General features: G+C 43.1%; 1 protein-coding gene across 1 annotated transcript in view; it reads right to left on the bottom strand.

The window, feature by feature from the left end:
* Positions 1-19,828, bottom strand: part of HEATR4 (HEAT repeat containing 4) — a 252,284-nt gene that overhangs the window by 72,077 nt on the left and 160,379 nt on the right. Inside the window, exons 8-9 of the mRNA XM_069208752.1 lie at positions 19,007-19,167; positions 1,209-1,313 (exon numbers count right to left, since the gene is read on the bottom strand). Of these exons, the coding sequence (XP_069064853.1) occupies positions 1,209-1,313; positions 19,007-19,167 (266 nt within the window). The remainder of the gene's footprint in view (positions 1-1,208; positions 1,314-19,006; positions 19,168-19,828) is intronic.

The following is a 19,828-nucleotide window of genomic DNA, read 5'->3' as shown; positions in this document are numbered from 1 at the left end:
CCCTAGTATTCATGAGGCAGGTCGCAATTTGCGACCAAATTAAATTGCTTTTAAATAAAGCAATCTATTTTTAATGTAGCACATTTTCCTGGAAGGAAAACGTGATATGTTTAAAAAAAGGAAAATTAAAAGTTTTCTTTTCATTTTTTAGTAGTGCCACTGCCTGCTCTTAAATTTTTTTAACGCTACCGTTCACAAAGGGGAAGGGGTCTTTTTGCATTTGCGAATTGGTTACCACCTACTTGAAGTAGGTAGTAAAATGCGAATGTTACGCAACAACATTTCGGTCACAAAACATCCCTACATACCGCTGTGATTCGGATGCCCCAAATACTCCCCTTCCTAATACCGAATCTGTATGTATTTTCAATTCCAAAGTGTGATTTGGTAACGTTACCGAATCGCAATTGAAATTCATACATACCAAAATGCATTTTACCAATCTCAAACGACCCAATTCTGCCGATCGGCCCATTTGCGACCGGTAAAATACATGATACGTATAGCCCTATGGTCCAGATGTCATTTTTAGAAATAACAATTACCTAATTGCGATTCTTTAGTAATCGCAATTAAGTAACCGCTATTCCTAATGTATGAAACTCATAGAATTTCATTCAGCGTTTCGTACCGGGTCGCAAATCAACCTACCTCATTAATATTCATGATGCAGGCCACAATTTTCGGCCCATTAGGAAATGTAAAAATCCCAGGGATGAAGGCCTGCTGGGGTCAGCAGACCACCATGTCTGTGATTGCTTTTAAATAAAGCAATCTTTTTCTTTTAAAGGCAGCCCTTTTTTGTTAAAAAGGAAAATGGGATGCATTTAAAAAAAGAAAAATGAAAAGGTTTTTTTAATTTATTAAGAGTAGGCAGTGGTCGGTGGGACCACTTCTTGCTCTTAAAAACTGTTTTCGCTACCATTCACAAAGGGGAAGGAGTCCCTTGGGGACCCCTTTGCATTTGAGAATGGGTTACCACCTACTAAAAGTAGGTGGTAAAATGCGAATGTTTTGTGACCGCATTTCTAACACCAAATCTGTATCTATTCCCAAACTGCGATTCGGTAACATTACTGAATCGCAAATTGGAATTCATACATACCAAATGCATTTCACCAGTCGCAAACTGCCCGATTCGCAGAATTGGACCGAATGCAACCATTAAAATGCTTGATACAAATGGCCCTCTATGCAGTAAGACTCACCTGCGTGGTATGTCCCTTTAAGCGTGCAAGCGTGCGACAGGCTACGATCCTGTCCTTCCAGTTAGAACTGTTCAGCCTCTCTGCCAGCAAGGAGTGCACCAGATTCTGCAAAAAAGAGAGTTTTACTTACACGTAAATCTGGGAACAGTGACATATTGCAGCATTCAACATTCAGTACAAACTTACCTTGGAAAACATGCTTCTTCACATTATGAAATGAGACACATACTCAAATATCTATTATTCACAGTATTTGTATTTTGATGGACTCAGATGGTAGCCTTGACTGACCAGACTAATATCTATGGGGTCTGTCCCATTTTGTTACGTCACAGACGGCTACCAAACATTGGAAAGTTTGATCAAGCAGCATTGTCACAGGTTAAGAAGTGGTGGGTGAAGCCCTGCTACCTCATTTGTTGGTCTCTGAAGCCTCAGTTCCCTTAGAAAGCCAGCTAAGGTGTTCACTAAAATGAGCCAATTCTTACTTACAATGTTTCACATCTGAAGGATTATCTTTACACAGGTTACAGCAAAATGAAATTTGTTACTTCCCAGGGATTCACAGAGGACCATAAACCCGAAAATATCACTAAACACAATACACACAAATCCACATTATGCAATTTAAAAAAAACTGATACCTTTGAAAGGAGCACATGTTAGAACTCGTAGACAGCACAAATCTATTAAAATGATTTCATTTGTCAGCAAATGTCACTTGATTGGTCCTGATATAAAGAAAATAGAGCACTGCTTTCCTCCATTTACACTTCAAAAATGTTGTTTTCAACATTATGTGTGGGCATATAAACACAGCATGTATCAAATCCTGCACAACTAACAACAGCGGAGGAAGGTTACAACCATCATGAGTGTCAAAACTCCAAAATTGGAATAGAAGCGCAACGCATCGCTTTAGGGACTAAGGGCCAGATGTAGCAAAATAACATTTTGCGACTTGCAAATTGCGAGTACTAGCGACTCGCAATTTGCAACTCGCAAAATGTTATGCAGAACGGTGTCTCAGACACCTTCTGCGAGTCGGAAGGTGGGTTGCAAATTGCGGCCCCATACCGACTATGAGCACTCGCAAACATGGAGGCCTGCTGTAGTCAGCAGACCTCCATGTTCGTGACTGCTTTTAAATAAAGCAGTTTTTGTTTTTTAAGTGTAGCTTGTTTTCCTTAAAGGAAAACGAGCTGCACTTAAAAAAAAATCCGAAACCTTTAGTTTCGGTATTTTTGTAGGGCAGGTAGTGGTCCGTTAGACCACTACCTGCCCTGAAAAAATAGTTTTGGGTCCATTCACAAAGGGGAAGGGGTCCCATGGGGACCCCTTCCAATTTGCGAGTGGGTTACCATCCACTTCAAGTGGATGGTAACTGCGACACCATTTGCGACCGCATATGCAGTCGCAAATGGTATTGCATACCACTACGAATCGCAAATAGGAAGGGAACACCCCTTCCTATTTGCGATTCTGAAATGCATTTTGCGAGTCGGTCCCGACTCACAGAATGCATTTCTGCATTGGAAACACGCATTTGCGAGTCGCAAACGGCAGATTTTGCCGTTTGAGAGTCGCAAAGTGTTTCCTGCATCTGGACCTATGCGCTGTTTTTTCTCCACACCCCTTTCAGACCTCAGACACTTGTATTTTGCCATGCGTAATAAACTAGAAGCTGGAAGTGTAAAGTGTACCTGGAGTGGGACCTCAAATCTATTGTGAACTCCTGAGCATCCACAGGAGAGTTGATGATCACAAGTTCCTGGTCTCATCGAAGCATAAGCAAAAGGTTATCTGGACATTACAGAATCCATTCTCAAGTAATTTGTACGAGAGCAAGGTGAAGGAGGCATAAACAATACTTGTTTTTGTCAGTATCTAGGAATTCGAACATCTTTGAGATTCTGTCGGGCTGGATGGGGCTTAGATATGTGACAACATGATTTACCAACCCCAAATCCTTCCACTTGCTTAAAATCTTAAAGGGTCAGGATTCACATAGGAATCTACCTGTCTACAGCAGGTAATGGCTGTTCAATCAAGGGCTGTGACAGCAATGATATTTGCTTTTGATTATGAAATGTTGCAGAATTGTTTTTAAATATTGGAAAATTTGGACGTTTAAGTATTTATGTTGGTATTCTTTGCATCAAGCCCATTCGGACATCTCAAGCTTCTAGCTGCCCACATTTACTTGGTGCCCTCCTACGGTCTTCTCACTGCACAGAGAGTGGGGATCATCCTCTCCACTGCCTACACCAGGTGTGTGTGAAAATCAATTTCAGTTTAAGATACCTATTTACTTTTGTCAAGCCACTGATCCATTTTCACTTAGGGTTCATGCTTTTGTCAAAGATGGTCTCACCTTGCTACTGTCACAGATTTGATTTCGTTCTGTTCTTTTTTAGATCGAAGCCTAACAGACAACGCAGCTGTCTGGTTTGCTAACAACATCGGAAAGCTTCCCTAGGAATGCATTCCACCTGTTGCTTACCATTGGCTTTGTGGTTTGTAACTCACATTTAGTTTCTTTCAATTTGCTGGCATTATTTGTTTTAAGCTGTCCAGTCTGAGTTCGTCCCTTCTCTTGCCCAAACCTTATTTACTGTATTTCTTCCACCAGTGCTAGATGTCTCTAAACAGATCTTTAAGGGCCAGATATATCAAAAAAGTGGTTGCGATTTGCTATTAGGAAATCGCAAACTGGAATGTACAACAGTGTTTAACACTGTTTGCGATTCCCAAATGGGTTGCAAAAGCCCTGCCTCATGAATATTCATGCAACTTTCAAGCAGTTTGCGACCCATTTGCAAATGGTTACAATCACAGGGATGTTGGCCTGCTGGGGTCAGCAGACCACAATGTCTGTGATTGCTTTTAAATAAAGCAATATTTTTATTAAATGCAGCCTGTTCTCTTTGAAGGAAAACGGGATGTTTAAAAAAAAAAAAAAAAGATTTATTTTAATTTTTAAAGAATAGGCAGTGGTCTGTTGGAACAACGCCTGCTCTTAAAAAACGTTATTGCTACCAGTCTCAAAGGGGAGGGGGTCCCCTGGGACCTGTTCCCGTTTGTGAATGGTTTACCACCAACTTTAAGTTGGTGGTAACTGCGATTGTTTTGCAACCGCGTTCACGGTCACAAAACATTCCTACATGCCAGTGCGATTCGGTATTAGGAAGGGATGCCATAAACACGCCCCTTCCCAATACCAAATTACAAAAGCAAAATGCAATTCGATAAATAAGTTACTGAGTCGCATTTTGCTTTGGTACATAGAAAAAAGCATTTTTCCAGTCGTTTGTGACCAGAAAAATACTTCGTACATCTGGCCTTAAATCTTCTTCTTATCTTGCCACATTTGCTGTGCAGTCAAAACAGACGTCAAATGTCCGGATCTGTCTTCCTGAAAGCTTGGTGTTTACCTTTCTTTTTCTGACTTCAAAGTGAGAGAATTTATGTGACAATCATGCTGGCTACTGAGGACGTGTTGGTCGGAAAGCTGTACAATGTTGTTTTTTTCAAGCGCACAACAAAGTTTAAATGTTTGTAAATCAACTGTGAGGATATTTCAAAATATCAGAATTAGGACAGCACAAATTAACATTTTTGGGAATTCTGAAGTGTGGTGGAAACAAATATTATAATATGATTAAAACAATTCAGTACACTAGATGATGACATTTCCAAACAGCGCTTGTGCACTGTATACTTTCATTAGTAAAACTGTATGTCTGTGCAAACGTAATGGTCATTTCATTTGAAAATGTGTTGTCTGTAATGGAAGTATACTACCACACCATGCATACTCCACTTTAGCCTATTCCATTCTACTGTGCTCTGCTCCACACCACTGCGCTCGACTTTGCAACAATCCACACTACGCCACTCCACAATGCGTCACTGCACTCTACTCTGCACCACTCCACTCTTCGCCTCTTTACTCTACACACTCTACCCCTCTTTATTCTAATGTGCACCACTACACTTTTTGCCACTGCACTCCACACTACTACACTGTGTGCCACTATACTCAGCAATACTGCACTCTATGCCAGTGCACTCTATGCCAATCCACTCTGCACCACTCTAATCTACTCTGCACCACTGCACTCTGTGTCACTGTACTCTACTCCACCATACTCTATACCACTGTACTCTACTGTGCACTGCTCAACTCTACTCTGAAACAATCTACTCTACACCACTACTATCGGCACCACGGCGCGCTGCGCTCTGCAACACTCTACACCACTGCACTCTAAGGCAACTGTACTGTATGGTATTTTACTCTATGCCATTGCTGTGTGTGCCACTCTACTCTGCACCAATGCACACTATGCACTCTATTATACACCACTGCATTCTACAACTGTCTGCTCTGCAACACTGCACTCTATGCCACTACACTCTACTCTGCCCCACTCTATGCCAATGTACTCTATGCGACTCTACTACGCATCACTCCATGTCAGTACACTCAACCCTGCACCACTGTCCACTGCACTCTACTCTGCAGCACTCTATGCCACTCTGACGCTACAGTCCAAGCCACTCTACTCTGCATCAATGCACTCTATTCCACTTTACTCTCCACTACTGCACTCTACTCAGCTTCACTGCACTCTCTGCCACTGAACTCTATGCCATTCTACTCTGCACCACTGCACTCTATGCTACTGCACTATATGCCACCTCACTCTACTCTGCACTACTCTACTCGACACCATTCTACTGCACTCTACGGCCAATTTACTTTACCACCAATGCACTGTATGTCACTGCATTCAATACCAATCCAATCTATACCACTCTAATCTACTATGCACCACTGCACTGTATAACACTGCACTTTACATCTCTCTACGCTACTCTGCACCACTCTACAGTTTGCCAATGCACTCTACCCCAATCTACTATGCATCACTGCACTCTTTGACTACTGCAATCTGCACATTGGCACTCTGTGCCACTCCATTCTACTCTGCACGACTGCACCCTACACCACTCCACTCCACTCTACACAAGTGAACTCTATGCCACTCTACTCTGCTGTGCATGACTGAACCCTGCACCACTCTACACTGCGCCACTGCACTCTGCCCCTCTCCACTCTGTGCCACTCCACTCTCTGACACTGGTCTCTCTGCCACTGCACTCTACTCTGCACCACTCAACTCTATGCCATTCTACTCAGCTCTATACCACTCTAATCTATCCTGCACCACTGCACTCTATACCGATGCACTCTACTCTGAAATAATTTACTCTACTGCACTCTACACCACTCACTCTGCACCACTTACTCCACACCACTGCAATCTACTCTGCACCACTCTGCACCACTGTACTCTATGTCATTGCACTCCACACCAATGCACTCTACACAACTTATGTCAAAACCAATGCACTCTATGCCATTGTACTCTACACTAATCTGCTGTGCACCACTGCACTGCACTGTATGCCACTATACTCTACAACACTCTAAGCCGCTGTATTCTACACCAATGGACTCTATGCCACTTTACTCTACACTACTCCACTCTACTCAGCTTCACTGCACTCTCTGCCACTGGACTCTATGCCACTCTACTCTGCACCACTGCACTCTATGCCACTGCACTATATGCCACCTCTCCCTACTCTACACCACTCTACTGCACTCTGTCACCAATATGCTATATGCCACTCACTCTATGCCACTGAACTCTATGCTAATACACTCTACGCCACTCGAATCTACTATGCATCACTTCACTGTATGACACTGCACTCTACATCTCTCTACTCTTCTCTGCACCACTCTACTGTATGCCAGTACCCTCTACCCCAATCTACTATGCATCACTGCACTCTGCACAACGGTACTCTGTGCCACTCCATTCTACTCTGCACGACTGCACTCTACACCACGGTACTCCCCACAACTGAACTCTACACCACTCTACTCTGCTGTGCATGACTGAACTCTGCACCACTCTACAAAGCGCCACTCCACTCTCTGCCACTGTTCTCTCTGCCATTGCACTCTACGCTGCACCCCTCAGCTCTATACCATTGTACTGCACTCTATGCCACTCTAATCTATCCTGCACCACTGCACTCTACACTACTCTACACCACTGCACTCTATGCTATTATACACCTCTGCACTCTACCCTGCACCACTCCACTCTATACGGCACCACTCCACTCGACCCTGCACCACTCCATTATATACCCATGAGCTCTACTCTGAAATAATTTACTCTATGCCACTGAACTCTACACCACTGCACTCTACACCACTCACTCTACACCACTGCGATCTACTCTGCACCACTCTACTCTGTGTCATTGCACTCTACGCCAATTCAGTCTACATTATTTTACTCAAAACTAGTGCACTGTACGCCACTGCACTCTAAGCCAATCTACTCTGCACCACTGTGCTTTACGCCACTTCACTCGGGCCACTCTACTCCACTCTAAGACACTATATTGTATGATGCTGCACTCTGTTAAACTCTACTCCATTCTATGTCATTCCACTCTACAACACTATACTCCACCCTATGCCACAGTACAACACTATTCCACGACACTCTACACCACTCCCTCTATGCCACTCCATGCCACTTTACTTCACTCTTTCAATGACACACTACTCCACTCTGCTCCACTAAACTACTCCATTTTATGCCACTCACCTCTATGGCACTCTATGCCACTCACCTCTTTGCCACTCTACAACACTCTGCTCCACTCTATGCCATTCCACTCCCCTACACTACTACACTCTATGCCACTCCGAGCTACACCACTCTACTCTACTTCACTTTATGCAACACCCTTTACACCATTCTGCTCTGTTCTACACCACTCCATGATGCTCTATGCCACTCTCCATGACAAGCTACTCCACTCTGATGCTCTACGCTACTCAACTCGAGCTCCACTCTATGTCCTTCCACTCTATGACATTCTCCTCCCTACACGACACTTCACAACACTCTACAGCACTCCACTCTATGACACTCATGACACTCCACTTCACTCCATGCCACTCACCTCTACTCTACACCACTACACAACTCTCTAAGCTACTCCAACAACACTCCACTCTACTCAACTTTATGACACTCCACGCCACTCTCCTTTATCCTGCTACCTTAGTGCTTTACTGAATAGCAGTCACGCTGGTGTACACCATTGCTAAAACATATTGGCAAAGCCAATAGCTCCTGCATAGGCAAAACCTATTGGCTTTGCCAATGCTTGTTTCACTACAGCTACAGTTGCTTATTACCTTTGCTTCAGAAATGTATTTTGAAACCTTGCCTCTTTGTGTACTCCCAGTTCTGTGGCTTTTCAACCTAAGACAAGATACTTAAGATAATTAATATGTAAATTTGCATTTAATGTATCTAAATTTGTCTACCTGGGTATCTTGTATACATGACATGGACCTCACCCTCGCTGGTCTATGCTGGACAGAGCGTAGTTCTCTTGCCAGATAATCAGGTTTGTTGATCAAGGACCTACATTAATGACGTAATTGCTTAATTTTAGTGCAACATTTAATCAATGAGTTACACAATTCCTTTTCAGTTGCGTAACTCTACCTGAGTTAATGTCTATTAGAGCACCTTACATCTTTGCTTAGACATTGACCTTATATGTTTATCCTTGAGTTCTAATATTGCCATGGCTGTGCTGACTTCAGATTTCTTAGGGCATATTACTGTCCATCTCACACCCACAAATTGCTCATTACTTTGTACTGTTTTCCAGTGTCTTGCTCAGGCTTGCCAAAACGTTTTGTGTGGTGCAGTTAAAATCCCTGTACAAAACCAATGTATACACAGTTCCACTAAGTGAGTATAATCAGGGAGACCACATTGGGTCCTGATCTAAGAAAGAGAAAAGGAAAGAACAAAGAAACGTCCCTGGAAAAATAATTTCTTTGGAACAAGAGCCCTCACTCACCAAAGGTGACAGCTTCATCCTTGGGCTCTGTTCCACGTCAGGCCGGCGCTGCAATCCCTGACGGGCCCCTCAAGGGGGGCTCTTTGCCGGAGATCTTTTGAGATATATGGCCGGTTTAGAAAGATTAGGATATAGGATTGGAAAAATTAAAAATAACTAGAGGTTAGGCAAATTTATTGAATAATCCAACCACTGTCATAATTAAAATAAAAAAACGGGGAGAGAGAAGAACAAGGTCTAGGCTCCCCAAAATCACTTCCTCACTCAATTTGAGGTTAGGAATTATACGTACAGGATCCCCTGTACGATTTATCAAAAGGTCAACATGTTTCTCGCTATTTATGTCCTATGGATCTGACGCGATTCTTCAGGACCTAAGCTACCTAATCCTATGTGAAAATGTATCCTATAGTAAGGAAGATTAATGTAATGCAGGGACCTGAAATGAGAAGAATAACAAACAAACAAAAAGATAAAACATTATTCGCGTGCACAATGTCAATTGTAATGTGCTCTGTGCAAATCCACACATTGGTGAAATATCCCCTCTGTGGATCAAAGTGTAAATAAATGTGAAAATGTTGATGAAAAAATGCTTACCCTCCTCATATTAGTGGATGGGCCGCATCAGGTAAAGCACCAAGTAACGGAGTTCCTACTAAACTGAATGCGCGAGTTCAATTATCGGTTTGTATTCAGGAAAAAAGACAAAAATAGTGATAACGGGAAGCAAAAGGGTATAGCATTTGCCAAATATTCAGGTATCCCATCATCAACTAAATCAAAATCTACACATACTGAGACAGCCCAAATGTTAAAAACTCATGTGGCAGAGGATATGTCAATTGAACGTAAATTACGTGATATCCTGATTAACATGTTGAAAACATTCGGAAGGAGTGTCATAGACATATATATATATATATATACTCTGATCTACAGCTTACAGGCGACAATATTCAGTCCTCCTAAGTCTGGAACTCAAGATTAACGCGCACATGCCACCCACATAGTTAGGGGCTATAAACACCCACATCGGACCTCAAAAGAGTCCTCATTCATCCGATGGTATAGAAAAAGCCATCACCATGGACTCACTCTGAGGGTTTTAAACCCTCCTTAACCATAGTAAAGTACAGGGATCCTAAGGAATCCCATCATATCGCCCAACAGTATTCACACCCACTTACTTGGGACCTGTCCGTAGTTCGCGGCATCACCTGCCCCGTCTCGGTGCTCCTGGAATAGGAGAAGGCACTGGGTGGGTTGGGCTATGTATACTAGAGCCTCAACATAGAAAAAGGACAAAATTGTCGGCCATCTTGTAATAGGTCTAACCGTGGGATGGAAATTAAAAAAGGACTCCATCATGTTTGCCCCAACAAGTCGGCCATCTTAGTATCGTAGAAACCAAATTCAAAGGGCATAATACTGGAGCTCAAATTCACGTATCAAAAATAAAGTGGGATGAAAAGGCACAATGCTCAAGATCAAATTAGCATATAAATCCCTAGAAAGAGGTGGGATTACCACAACAGGTAATGTATGTATCTACATCTGGTACCTTAATCATGTCCATAAAAGAAGGGAGAAGAAGCTCCCCCTACTCATGGTTAATTCATCGCAACTCTGCATGGATCAATCAAGCATGTCATAAGATGTACAACACTGGGGTGAAAACCTGGAATTACAGATGTACCTGCTAAAATTATCGATGAACAAAGTCTGTCCATGGTATGTCATCGTTAAGTCCTGTAATGGGTGTCTTAAGTCGATAGACCCAACGTTGCTCTTTCTCAAAAAGCCGGTTAGTGGATTCTCTCTGGTCTCTGATGGTCTCAAGTTTGACCCACCTAAGATTGTTAGGGGTATGATATAGATCAATGTAATGTAATGTTTCGTCAACTTAGTGGAGGACCTCTGAGATCTAATGGTGCTGCGATGTTCATTTATCCGAGTCTTGATCATCCTAGTAGTCATACCTATGTATCGTAGATTACAAGGGCAAGTAATCATATAGATACAATTCTTAGTACGGCAATTGGTTTGTATCCTTAACTGACAAGTATGGGGTTCTCCTAAATCTAATTCCTGGGTGGTAGTGGTAAGTGAGCAAACATTACACCCCCCGCAAGGGTGATGTCCTCTGACCCCCAGCCATTGTGTCTTTATCAATTCTCTAGGTTTGGGCACAGTCGGTCTAGTGTGGACTAATAAATCTCTAATGTTTTGAGTTCTTTTGAAAGCAAAAAGAGGACGTTCTAGGGATTCTCCCGAGCTGTTCAGGATATTCCAGTGTCTCAAAATGACTTTCTTGACACGGTTACTCAGAGGAGTAAAAGTAGTAACACATGTCAGTCTGGTCTGTGGTTCCCGTTCATTGGTGGCTAACAACGTGTCCCTCGGGATATTCTTGGTTCTCTTTTGAGCCTGTTTAATAACAGAGTTGGGATAGTTCCGCTCTTTAAGTTTTTGACTCAAAATATTTGCCTGTGTATGAAAATCAGCCAGATCAGAACAATTACGTCTTGTCCTTAAGAACTGGCTGAATGGAAGATTGTTCCTCAAAGATTTAGGATGGTGACTGTCGTAGAGCAAGAGACTATTTCTGTTAGTGGGTTTATGAAAGATGGACGAGTGTAGTACTCCATCTGCGAGTATGATCCGTAGATCCAAAAAAGAGACTTCTTTGTCAGAATACTCAGCACTGAAGCGAAGATGCACATCAAGAGTGTTAATCCAGTGGATGAAAGCTTTTACTTGATCCACATACCCTTTCCAAACCACTAGTATGTCATCAATATAACGACGCCACAGTCTAATATTGGAAAAGAAGGGTTGAGTTGGAACCAGTATATTGTTCTGTTCAAAAGTGTACATATACAGACAGGCTAAACTCAGTGCAAAAGTGCTGCCCATAGATGTGCCTTGTATCTGGTGATATAAATTATCTTCAAATTGGAAGAAATTTTCTTTAAGGGCCAGGCTAGCACATTGCATTATAAAACTGATAGGGGTGTTGAGAGTCCAGGGAGCGGACATCAATATGTCTTGCACTGCTGTAAGTGTAGCCTCTTGAGGTATGTTAGTATAAAGGGCTTCAACGTCAAGACAAATTAACATGTCAGTCAAGCCTGTAGTGTTGATGTGATCTAAAAGGACAAGAGTATCCTTTGTGTCCTTCAAAAAGGTTGATGTCTGTTAAACAATAGGTTTAAAAAAGAAATCACAAAACTTAGAGAGGGGTTCCAAAAGGGATCCTATCCCTGACACAATCGGACGGCCTAGAGTGGGGTACCCTTATGAATTTTGGGGAGACAGTAGAAATATGGCACCCTAGGTTCTTTGGTGTCAAGGAACCTGGCTTCTTGTTGTGTGATCCATCCTGCTAATTCTGCTTCGCTTATCATTCCACGAATGATGCGTTGAAGGCGGGCTGTATGATCAACAGTATTAGGTTCGTAATATGTATCATCACTTAAGAGTCTCAGACATTCTTGTCTATAGAAAGTGGTATCAAGTATCACAATCGCACCTCCTTTTTCCGCCGGTTTGATGGTAATGTCAGGATTCGAAGATAAAGAACTGATAGCTGTTCTTTCTAATCTAGACATATTCTGGAAGGGGAGAGTAGGTAAAAGATGCTGTAGTTCATGCCGTATCGCCTTCTCAAAGGTTAGAACTTCTATGGGAACAGAAGTGGACAGAGGCATGAAGGATGACGGATTTCTTAAATTCGTATCACCCATGAGTATCGGGGGAATACGATCCTTAAAAAAGAAATGTAACCGTACCTTCCTAAACATTGCTGTGATCTTGCAATTTAGCCGGAACTGGTCTTCTTTTGGGGTAGGTACAAAACCTAACCCCTTCTCCAAAACTGACAGTTCAGAGGGGGAAAGTATGGTGCCAGACAGGTTGACCACTAAGGTTTGTTTGTCGGTGTTGCACTGCGGCTCCTGGTCACCATTTGTGGTTCTTCCTGGGCCCAGTGCACGTTCCTGCCTCTTCTTTTGTTTCTGCCTCTGCCCCGGCCTCTCCCTAAAAAAGGATTGAAACCAAACTGAGGTTGCGGTTGGAAAAATGGGTATGGCGATTGTTGCCACATAGGGAACTGTTGGTAAGGGAAGGCCGGTGTCATATTCATTAATGGGACCTGACGGTTCTGATAAGATTTTCGGCCTTCATCGCTGCTCCATTCATCCGAGCTGGAGTTAAAATCCCCCCCCAAGTAAAGAGGTGTTCATAGATACCTATGAACCACACCTGGCATCATCTGGTGACATTTTCTTCTTGTCTCATTTTTAATAATTAAAGAAAGGCCGGCTTTCTTTGTAAATCTATAGATAGGCTTTGAAGCAGGAGCCCAGGGCTATGTAAAGGGGATGGGTCTGGGGCAGAATACTGCCTCTAGCTCTCCTTTTGAGAGCCCTGGTGGGGCTAATCTTTTCTTCCTGTAGTATCTTATGTCATCTATGTGCCTACCGACATCCCTTCGTAATATATATATTTTTTACCACCACCTCATTCCCTTTAGGAAAACAGTTATAAGGTAGGTCAAAATGCGACACACTATAATTTTGTATTATGTGATCCGACCTATTAACACATAGGTTCGCCCACAAAATACAAATGCCTTCGGTAAAAGTCATTGGGTACATTTTTAGTACACAAGGCCCCATGTGTTTTCGAAGATTTTGTGGCCTAGTATTAGATTTGCATAAATATGCACAATGATGCCTACAAAGCAGGTGCAAATGCATTTTTGTATATGTTATTCACAGTAAAGATATGAAGGCGAAAGATGAAGTACATATTTACATAGAGAGTCTTTAGGCCACCTTTGACAGATAGCAAGTCCTATCTAAGGACCGCTATTACAAATGGGGACTTTGGCAGTCAGTTTGACACTGTCCAAGCAGGGACCCTCACTCTAGTCGGGGCAATGAAGTTACACACTCAAGATAACTCCTGCTCACCCCCTTGGTAGCTTGGCACACGCAGTCAGGCTTATCTCCAAGGCAATGTGTAAAGTATTTGTACCAACACACGGTAATACAGTGAAAACACTACAAAATGGACACCACACCAGTTTAGAAAAATAGGTAATATTTATCTAAATCAAACAAGACCAAAATAACAAAAATCCAACATACACAAATCAAGATATGAATTTTCAAAGTAAAAAGAGTCTTACTCCATAGAAAACAATGGAAACATTGATTTTACACATTGAACCTGGCTTGCGTCACAAATAAAGCTACACGGGCAAATGTGCTTTGGAAAAGACAGCGATGCGTCGATTCCTTACTCGCAAGTGAGGCTGTGCGTCGTTTCTTCTCCAGTCGGGTAGGCGATGTGTCATTTTTCTCCCTCGCAAGAGAGTGATGCACCGATTTCCCGACAGGGCACCTCTGATCCGCGCAGGTTCACAATTACTTTGACACCCAGCGACGACGTGTGAGAAATAAAGTCGCACTGTGTTAGAAAACCGCGCTGCGTGTGGGTTTGTGTCATTATCAGCAGCCGCAAGCGGACGTTGCATTGTTTCTCCAGCCATGTTGCGTTGATTTCCCAGCTTCGATGCAGGTGGGACATCGGTTTCAGCCGCGAATAAGGTGGCGGATCGTTTTTCAGCCGCATTGCAGGTGGTGCATCGAAAATGTCCACGCAAGGTGTTTTCTGCGTGTATTTCAGTCCTTATTCTGCCAACTTCACCTTTCAAGGGCCCAGGGACAGGATGGGGCACCACTTGGCAGGGCAGGAGTCTCAGCAGAGAGTTCAGGTGCTGGCAGAGGTGATGGCCATGAGACTTCAAAACAGGAGGCAAGCTCTTGGAGATTCTTTGCAAGCAGGAATGCACAACATAGTCCAGTCTTTGTCCCCTCTCACAGGCAGAAGCAGCAACTGCAGGATAGCCCAACAAAGCACAGTCACAGGCAGGGGCAGCACTTCACCTCAGCCCTTCAGCTCTTCTCCTTGGCAGAGGTTCCTCTTGAATCCAGAAGTGATCTACAAATCTGGGAGTTTTGGGTCCAATACTTATACCCCTTTCTGCCTCTGAAGTAGGAAAACTTCAAAGGAAAAGCTCTGTTGTATACATAATCCTGCCTTGCCCAACTAGGCCCAAGACCCACACCAGGGGGTTGGAGACTGCATTGTGTGAGGGCATGCACAGCCCATTCAGGTGTAAGTGATTACTCCTCCCTCCACTCCAGCCCAGATGGCTCATCAGGATATGCAGGCTACACCCCAGCTCCCTTTGTGTCCCTGTCTAGATGAGATTCACAAACAGCCCAACTGTCAGTTTGACCCAGACAGGGAATCCACAAACAGGCAGAGTCACAGAATGGTTTAAGCAAGAAAATGCCTACTTTCTAAAAGTGGCATTTTCAAACTAACAATCTAAAAAACAACTTCACTAACAGATGTATTTTTAAATTGTGAGTTCAGAGACCCCAAACTCCACATTCCCTTCTGCTCTCAAAGGGAAACTGCACTTTAAGGATATTTAAAGGCAGCCCCATGTTAACCTGTGAGAGAGATTGGCCTTGCAACAGTGAAAAACGAATTTGGCAGTATTGCGCTGTTTGGACATGTAAAACACATCAGTACATGTGCCACCTTTAACATACACTGCACCCTCCCCATGGGGCTACCTATGGCCTACCTTAGGGGTGCCTTACATGTACAAAAAGGGAAGGATTGGGCCTAGCAAGTGGGTACACTTGTCAGGTTGAATTGGCAGTTTAAAACTGCACACACAGACTCTGCAGTGGGAGGTCTGAATCATGTTTACAGGGCTACTCATGTGGGTGGCACACACAGTGCTGCAGGCCCACTAGTAGCATTTGATTTACAGGCCTTAGACACCTCTAGTGCACATTACTAGGGACTTATTAGTAAGTCAAATATGCCAATTATGAAAAAGCCAATTACACATACAATTTCACATAGGGAGCTCTTACACCTAAGCACTGGTCAGCAGTGGTAAAGTGCCCAGTGTAACAAAAACAGCAAAAACAGAGTACAGCACACAGCAACTACTTGGGAAGAGGAGGCAAAAAGTTAGGGAAGACCACGCCAAGGATGCCAGGTCTAACAACCGCATTATAAGTTACTCGTAACTCCTGTTATTAGGCCCATCTGGAGTATGAGTAATGCCAAAACACAGCGGCCTGGATAGTTTCCCTTGGAGACTCCACTGCTTAAAACATCTGAAATCTCTGCGTGAAAATCAGAACAGGGATGAGGAATAACAGGGGGAAAATGAATGTGATGAATATAATGCCCTGGTTCCTCCTCATTCCTAAGTGGACATTCAGAGTTCAATTTGTAATGAGCCAGGTTTTCTGACCTCCCCAGAGAATTACCCACACCATTGACGGGGACTTCATAACAACAGCCTAAGTCTATAGGAACAATGGGCCAGATGTACGAAGCTTTTTGCATGGCGCAAACAGCGAAATTCACTGTTTGCGCCATGCAAAAAGCACATCGCAATGCTCATTCCCATTTTGCGAGTCGGTAACCTGGTTACCGACTCGCAAAATGGGAATGCGACTCGCAAATAGGAAGAGATTTTCCCCTTCCTATTTGCAAGTCGTATCACAATGTAGAATTGCTTTGTGACCGCGAACGCGGTCGCAAAGCAATTCGTATTTAGCACCCATTTCAAATGGGTGCTGACCCATTTGAAAAAGGGAAGGGGTCCCCATGGGACCCCTTCCCCTTTGTGAATGGCCCTGAAAAAAAATTTTCAGCGCAGGCAGCGGTCCTATGGACCACTGCCTGCGCTGAAAAAATGAAACACAAACGTTTCATTTTTTCTTTTGTGTTGCAACTCATTTTCCTTTAAGGAAAACGGGCTGCAATACAAAAAAAACACTGTTTTATTAAAAAGCAGTCACAGACATGTTGGTCTGCTGTCTCCAGCAGGCCACCATCCCTGTGAGTGCTGCAAATCGGAAGGGGGTCGCAAATTGCGACCCACCTCATTAATATTAATGAGGTGGGTCTTTGCGACCCCCTTGTGATTCGCAGATGGTGTCAGAGACACCATCCAGCATCCGAATTTGTGACTCTCAAATTGCGAGTCGCTCATACTCGCAATTTGAGAGTCACAAATTCGGATTTTGCTACATCTGGCCCAATATTCCATATTTTTGGTGCTTTTCAAGGTTGGGATTGGTTTAAGATTTTTGATATTTTAACTCCCATAATTGTGAGAAGTGGTCAGGATTTTGCTTCAATGCCTTCGTACGCCACTATACTGTACTCTGCAACACTATCTGTCACTGCACTCTACACTAATGCCCTCTATGCCACTTTACACTGCTGCACTCTACGACACTCTATTCTGCTTAACTGCACTCTTTGACACATAACTCTATACCACTCTACTTTGCGCTACTACACTCTATGATACTGCACTATTTGCCACCTCATCCTACTCTGAACCACTCTACTCTATGCCAATTCAATCTACTGCCAGTACACTCTATACTTCTGCACTCTACGTCTCTTTACTCTATGCCAATCCACTCTACGCTACTCTGATCTACTGGGCACCACTGTACTGTATGAAACTGCACTCATCTCTCTACTTTACTCTGAACCACTCTATTCTTTGGCAGTGCACTCTACCCCACTCTAATATGCAATACTGCACTCTTTGCTACTGTACTCTGCATGATGGCACTCTGTGCCGCTCCACTCTACTCTGCACATCTGCACTCTACGCCAATCTGCTCAACATGACGGCACTCTACGTCACTTTCCTCTACAGTGCATGACTGCACTCTACACCACTGTACTCTACAGGCCTGCAGTCCATGCCACTCTACAGTGCAAGGTTTGTTGTTCATGTAACAGGGTAGGCTAGCATATATAACCCTCTCCATGATGCAGGAAATTCTTAAGTTAAGTCTGGCTCGAACAGAAAAACAGTGTAGGCACAAGGGTGAGATGATCTGTGTTTTTGCATCTTTGACGAGAAGTTCCACTATGTGTAGGATAGCTTCAATTGGAACAAGAGTAATTTTATACAGATCAGCTACAATAGAGTTACCATTGTCAGAAGTGAAGGAAACAAAGATCTGCAACAACTGATCTGAAGTCCGTGAAAGGTAATAGGGGTTTAAGTAGTCTTAAAAGAAGCAGTTGAAGGGGTGTAGTTCCGAAAGATTGGATATGTATAGCAATGTTGTAAGATTTTGGTCAATGATGAGGGGTAGTGAATTGGCAAAGGGGATCAGTTTAGGAAAACTTCCATGCTGTGAAAGAGAGTCTAGCTGTTTTTAGACCAATGGTAGACATTGTTTGACACTCAGCAGAATGAGTTTATGTCACATTTTAGCAGTAATAAGTTGATCGTTTTTTTCACCTTTTAAGGAAGTTTTTCAGGATTAAGATGTCTGAAGGATTTGCAACTAACAACTCTAGTTGGGCGTCATCTGCATTTAGATAGATGAATAGACCCTTTCCCCTAGCTGCATAAGCTCCATGCATAGAGTAAATAAAGCGGGTGCTAGGTCTGAGACATGAAGTTTTAAGGAGTATAGTGGGTGTCCTGGCAGATGCATGAATTGTGGTCAGGACGACAGAAAGGAGGCCAAGCTTTCCCTTCCATTCCTATCCTGTTGAAGAGATTGTAAGGAGTACATACAATGGATCAAACAAGTCTAGAAGGCTGGTGCCACCGAAATCCAGCACACCCAGTATGTTATCCAATACATGGGGGGATTTATAAATTGAGCACAAACTTTAAAAAGCACCTGGTGCTAAGATCTGAATGAACCCTTAGTGTTTATACTCACAGTCCCTTCACTTAGCTGGGTCAACAGTTGGCAGACTTGCTCCTCTGTATCCATGCCTTCCACCTCAAAGAGCTGGGTAAGGAGTCTCTTGACTACAGGGAACGTGTTATTGCCTTCTAGAGCCAGACACTGTGCCGCTGCCCAGCTGTCTGCATCATTGCCTAGGAGAAATAGAAAAAACACTTACTGCCTTTGCAGGGTATGGCCAGCACACCTCCTATTAATCAAGGTGGGAACAGTTGGAATGTTGCATGCCCACAAAAAAAAGATAGCCTAGAAAATGAAAATAGTCCATGGTGGACTCCAAATTCTTTTATGTGGAAAATTGGGATTTATTTTTACCACTTTTATAGCCACAACAAATTCATTCCTTATAAAAACTTGAATGAAATGCACCAGCTCAGTATGAGAAGGGGAGTTGATTGAATAATGACATACTTGGATTGGTAAAGGCAGTGGAAAGAGGCCCAGTTAAGGTAGAATAGTTTTCGGTTTCTCAGAATTCTCATTCTTTTTCATATGCATTTTTAACATTGTAATTACAATTATGCAATAAGACTTTATGCAGTCGACCTGGAAGCTGCGTGTACAGAACTCTATGGAAGAATTTATTCCAGAGGTGAAATGTTTCAGGAGTCTGTGGAGTGTCTTGGATTCGTCCATAGGTCATCACAGAGGTTGCTTAATGGCTTCTTTCATTGGTTAAGTGATCGGCCTTGTTTCGTGTATTTCAAATTTGTATCAACTTGTTTCTGACATCCCTGGTGGCCACACGAGGAGAGGCTTGAGGTCCACTTTGGGTGTCTGATGCTGGGCATCAAG

The sequence above is a fragment of the Pleurodeles waltl genome, chromosome 9, assembly GCF_031143425.1.
Source record: "Pleurodeles waltl isolate 20211129_DDA chromosome 9, aPleWal1.hap1.20221129, whole genome shotgun sequence".
In the NCBI taxonomy this organism is placed as follows: domain Eukaryota; kingdom Metazoa; phylum Chordata; class Amphibia; order Caudata; family Salamandridae; genus Pleurodeles; species Pleurodeles waltl.
This window is presented reverse-complemented; position numbering and strand designations above follow the sequence as displayed.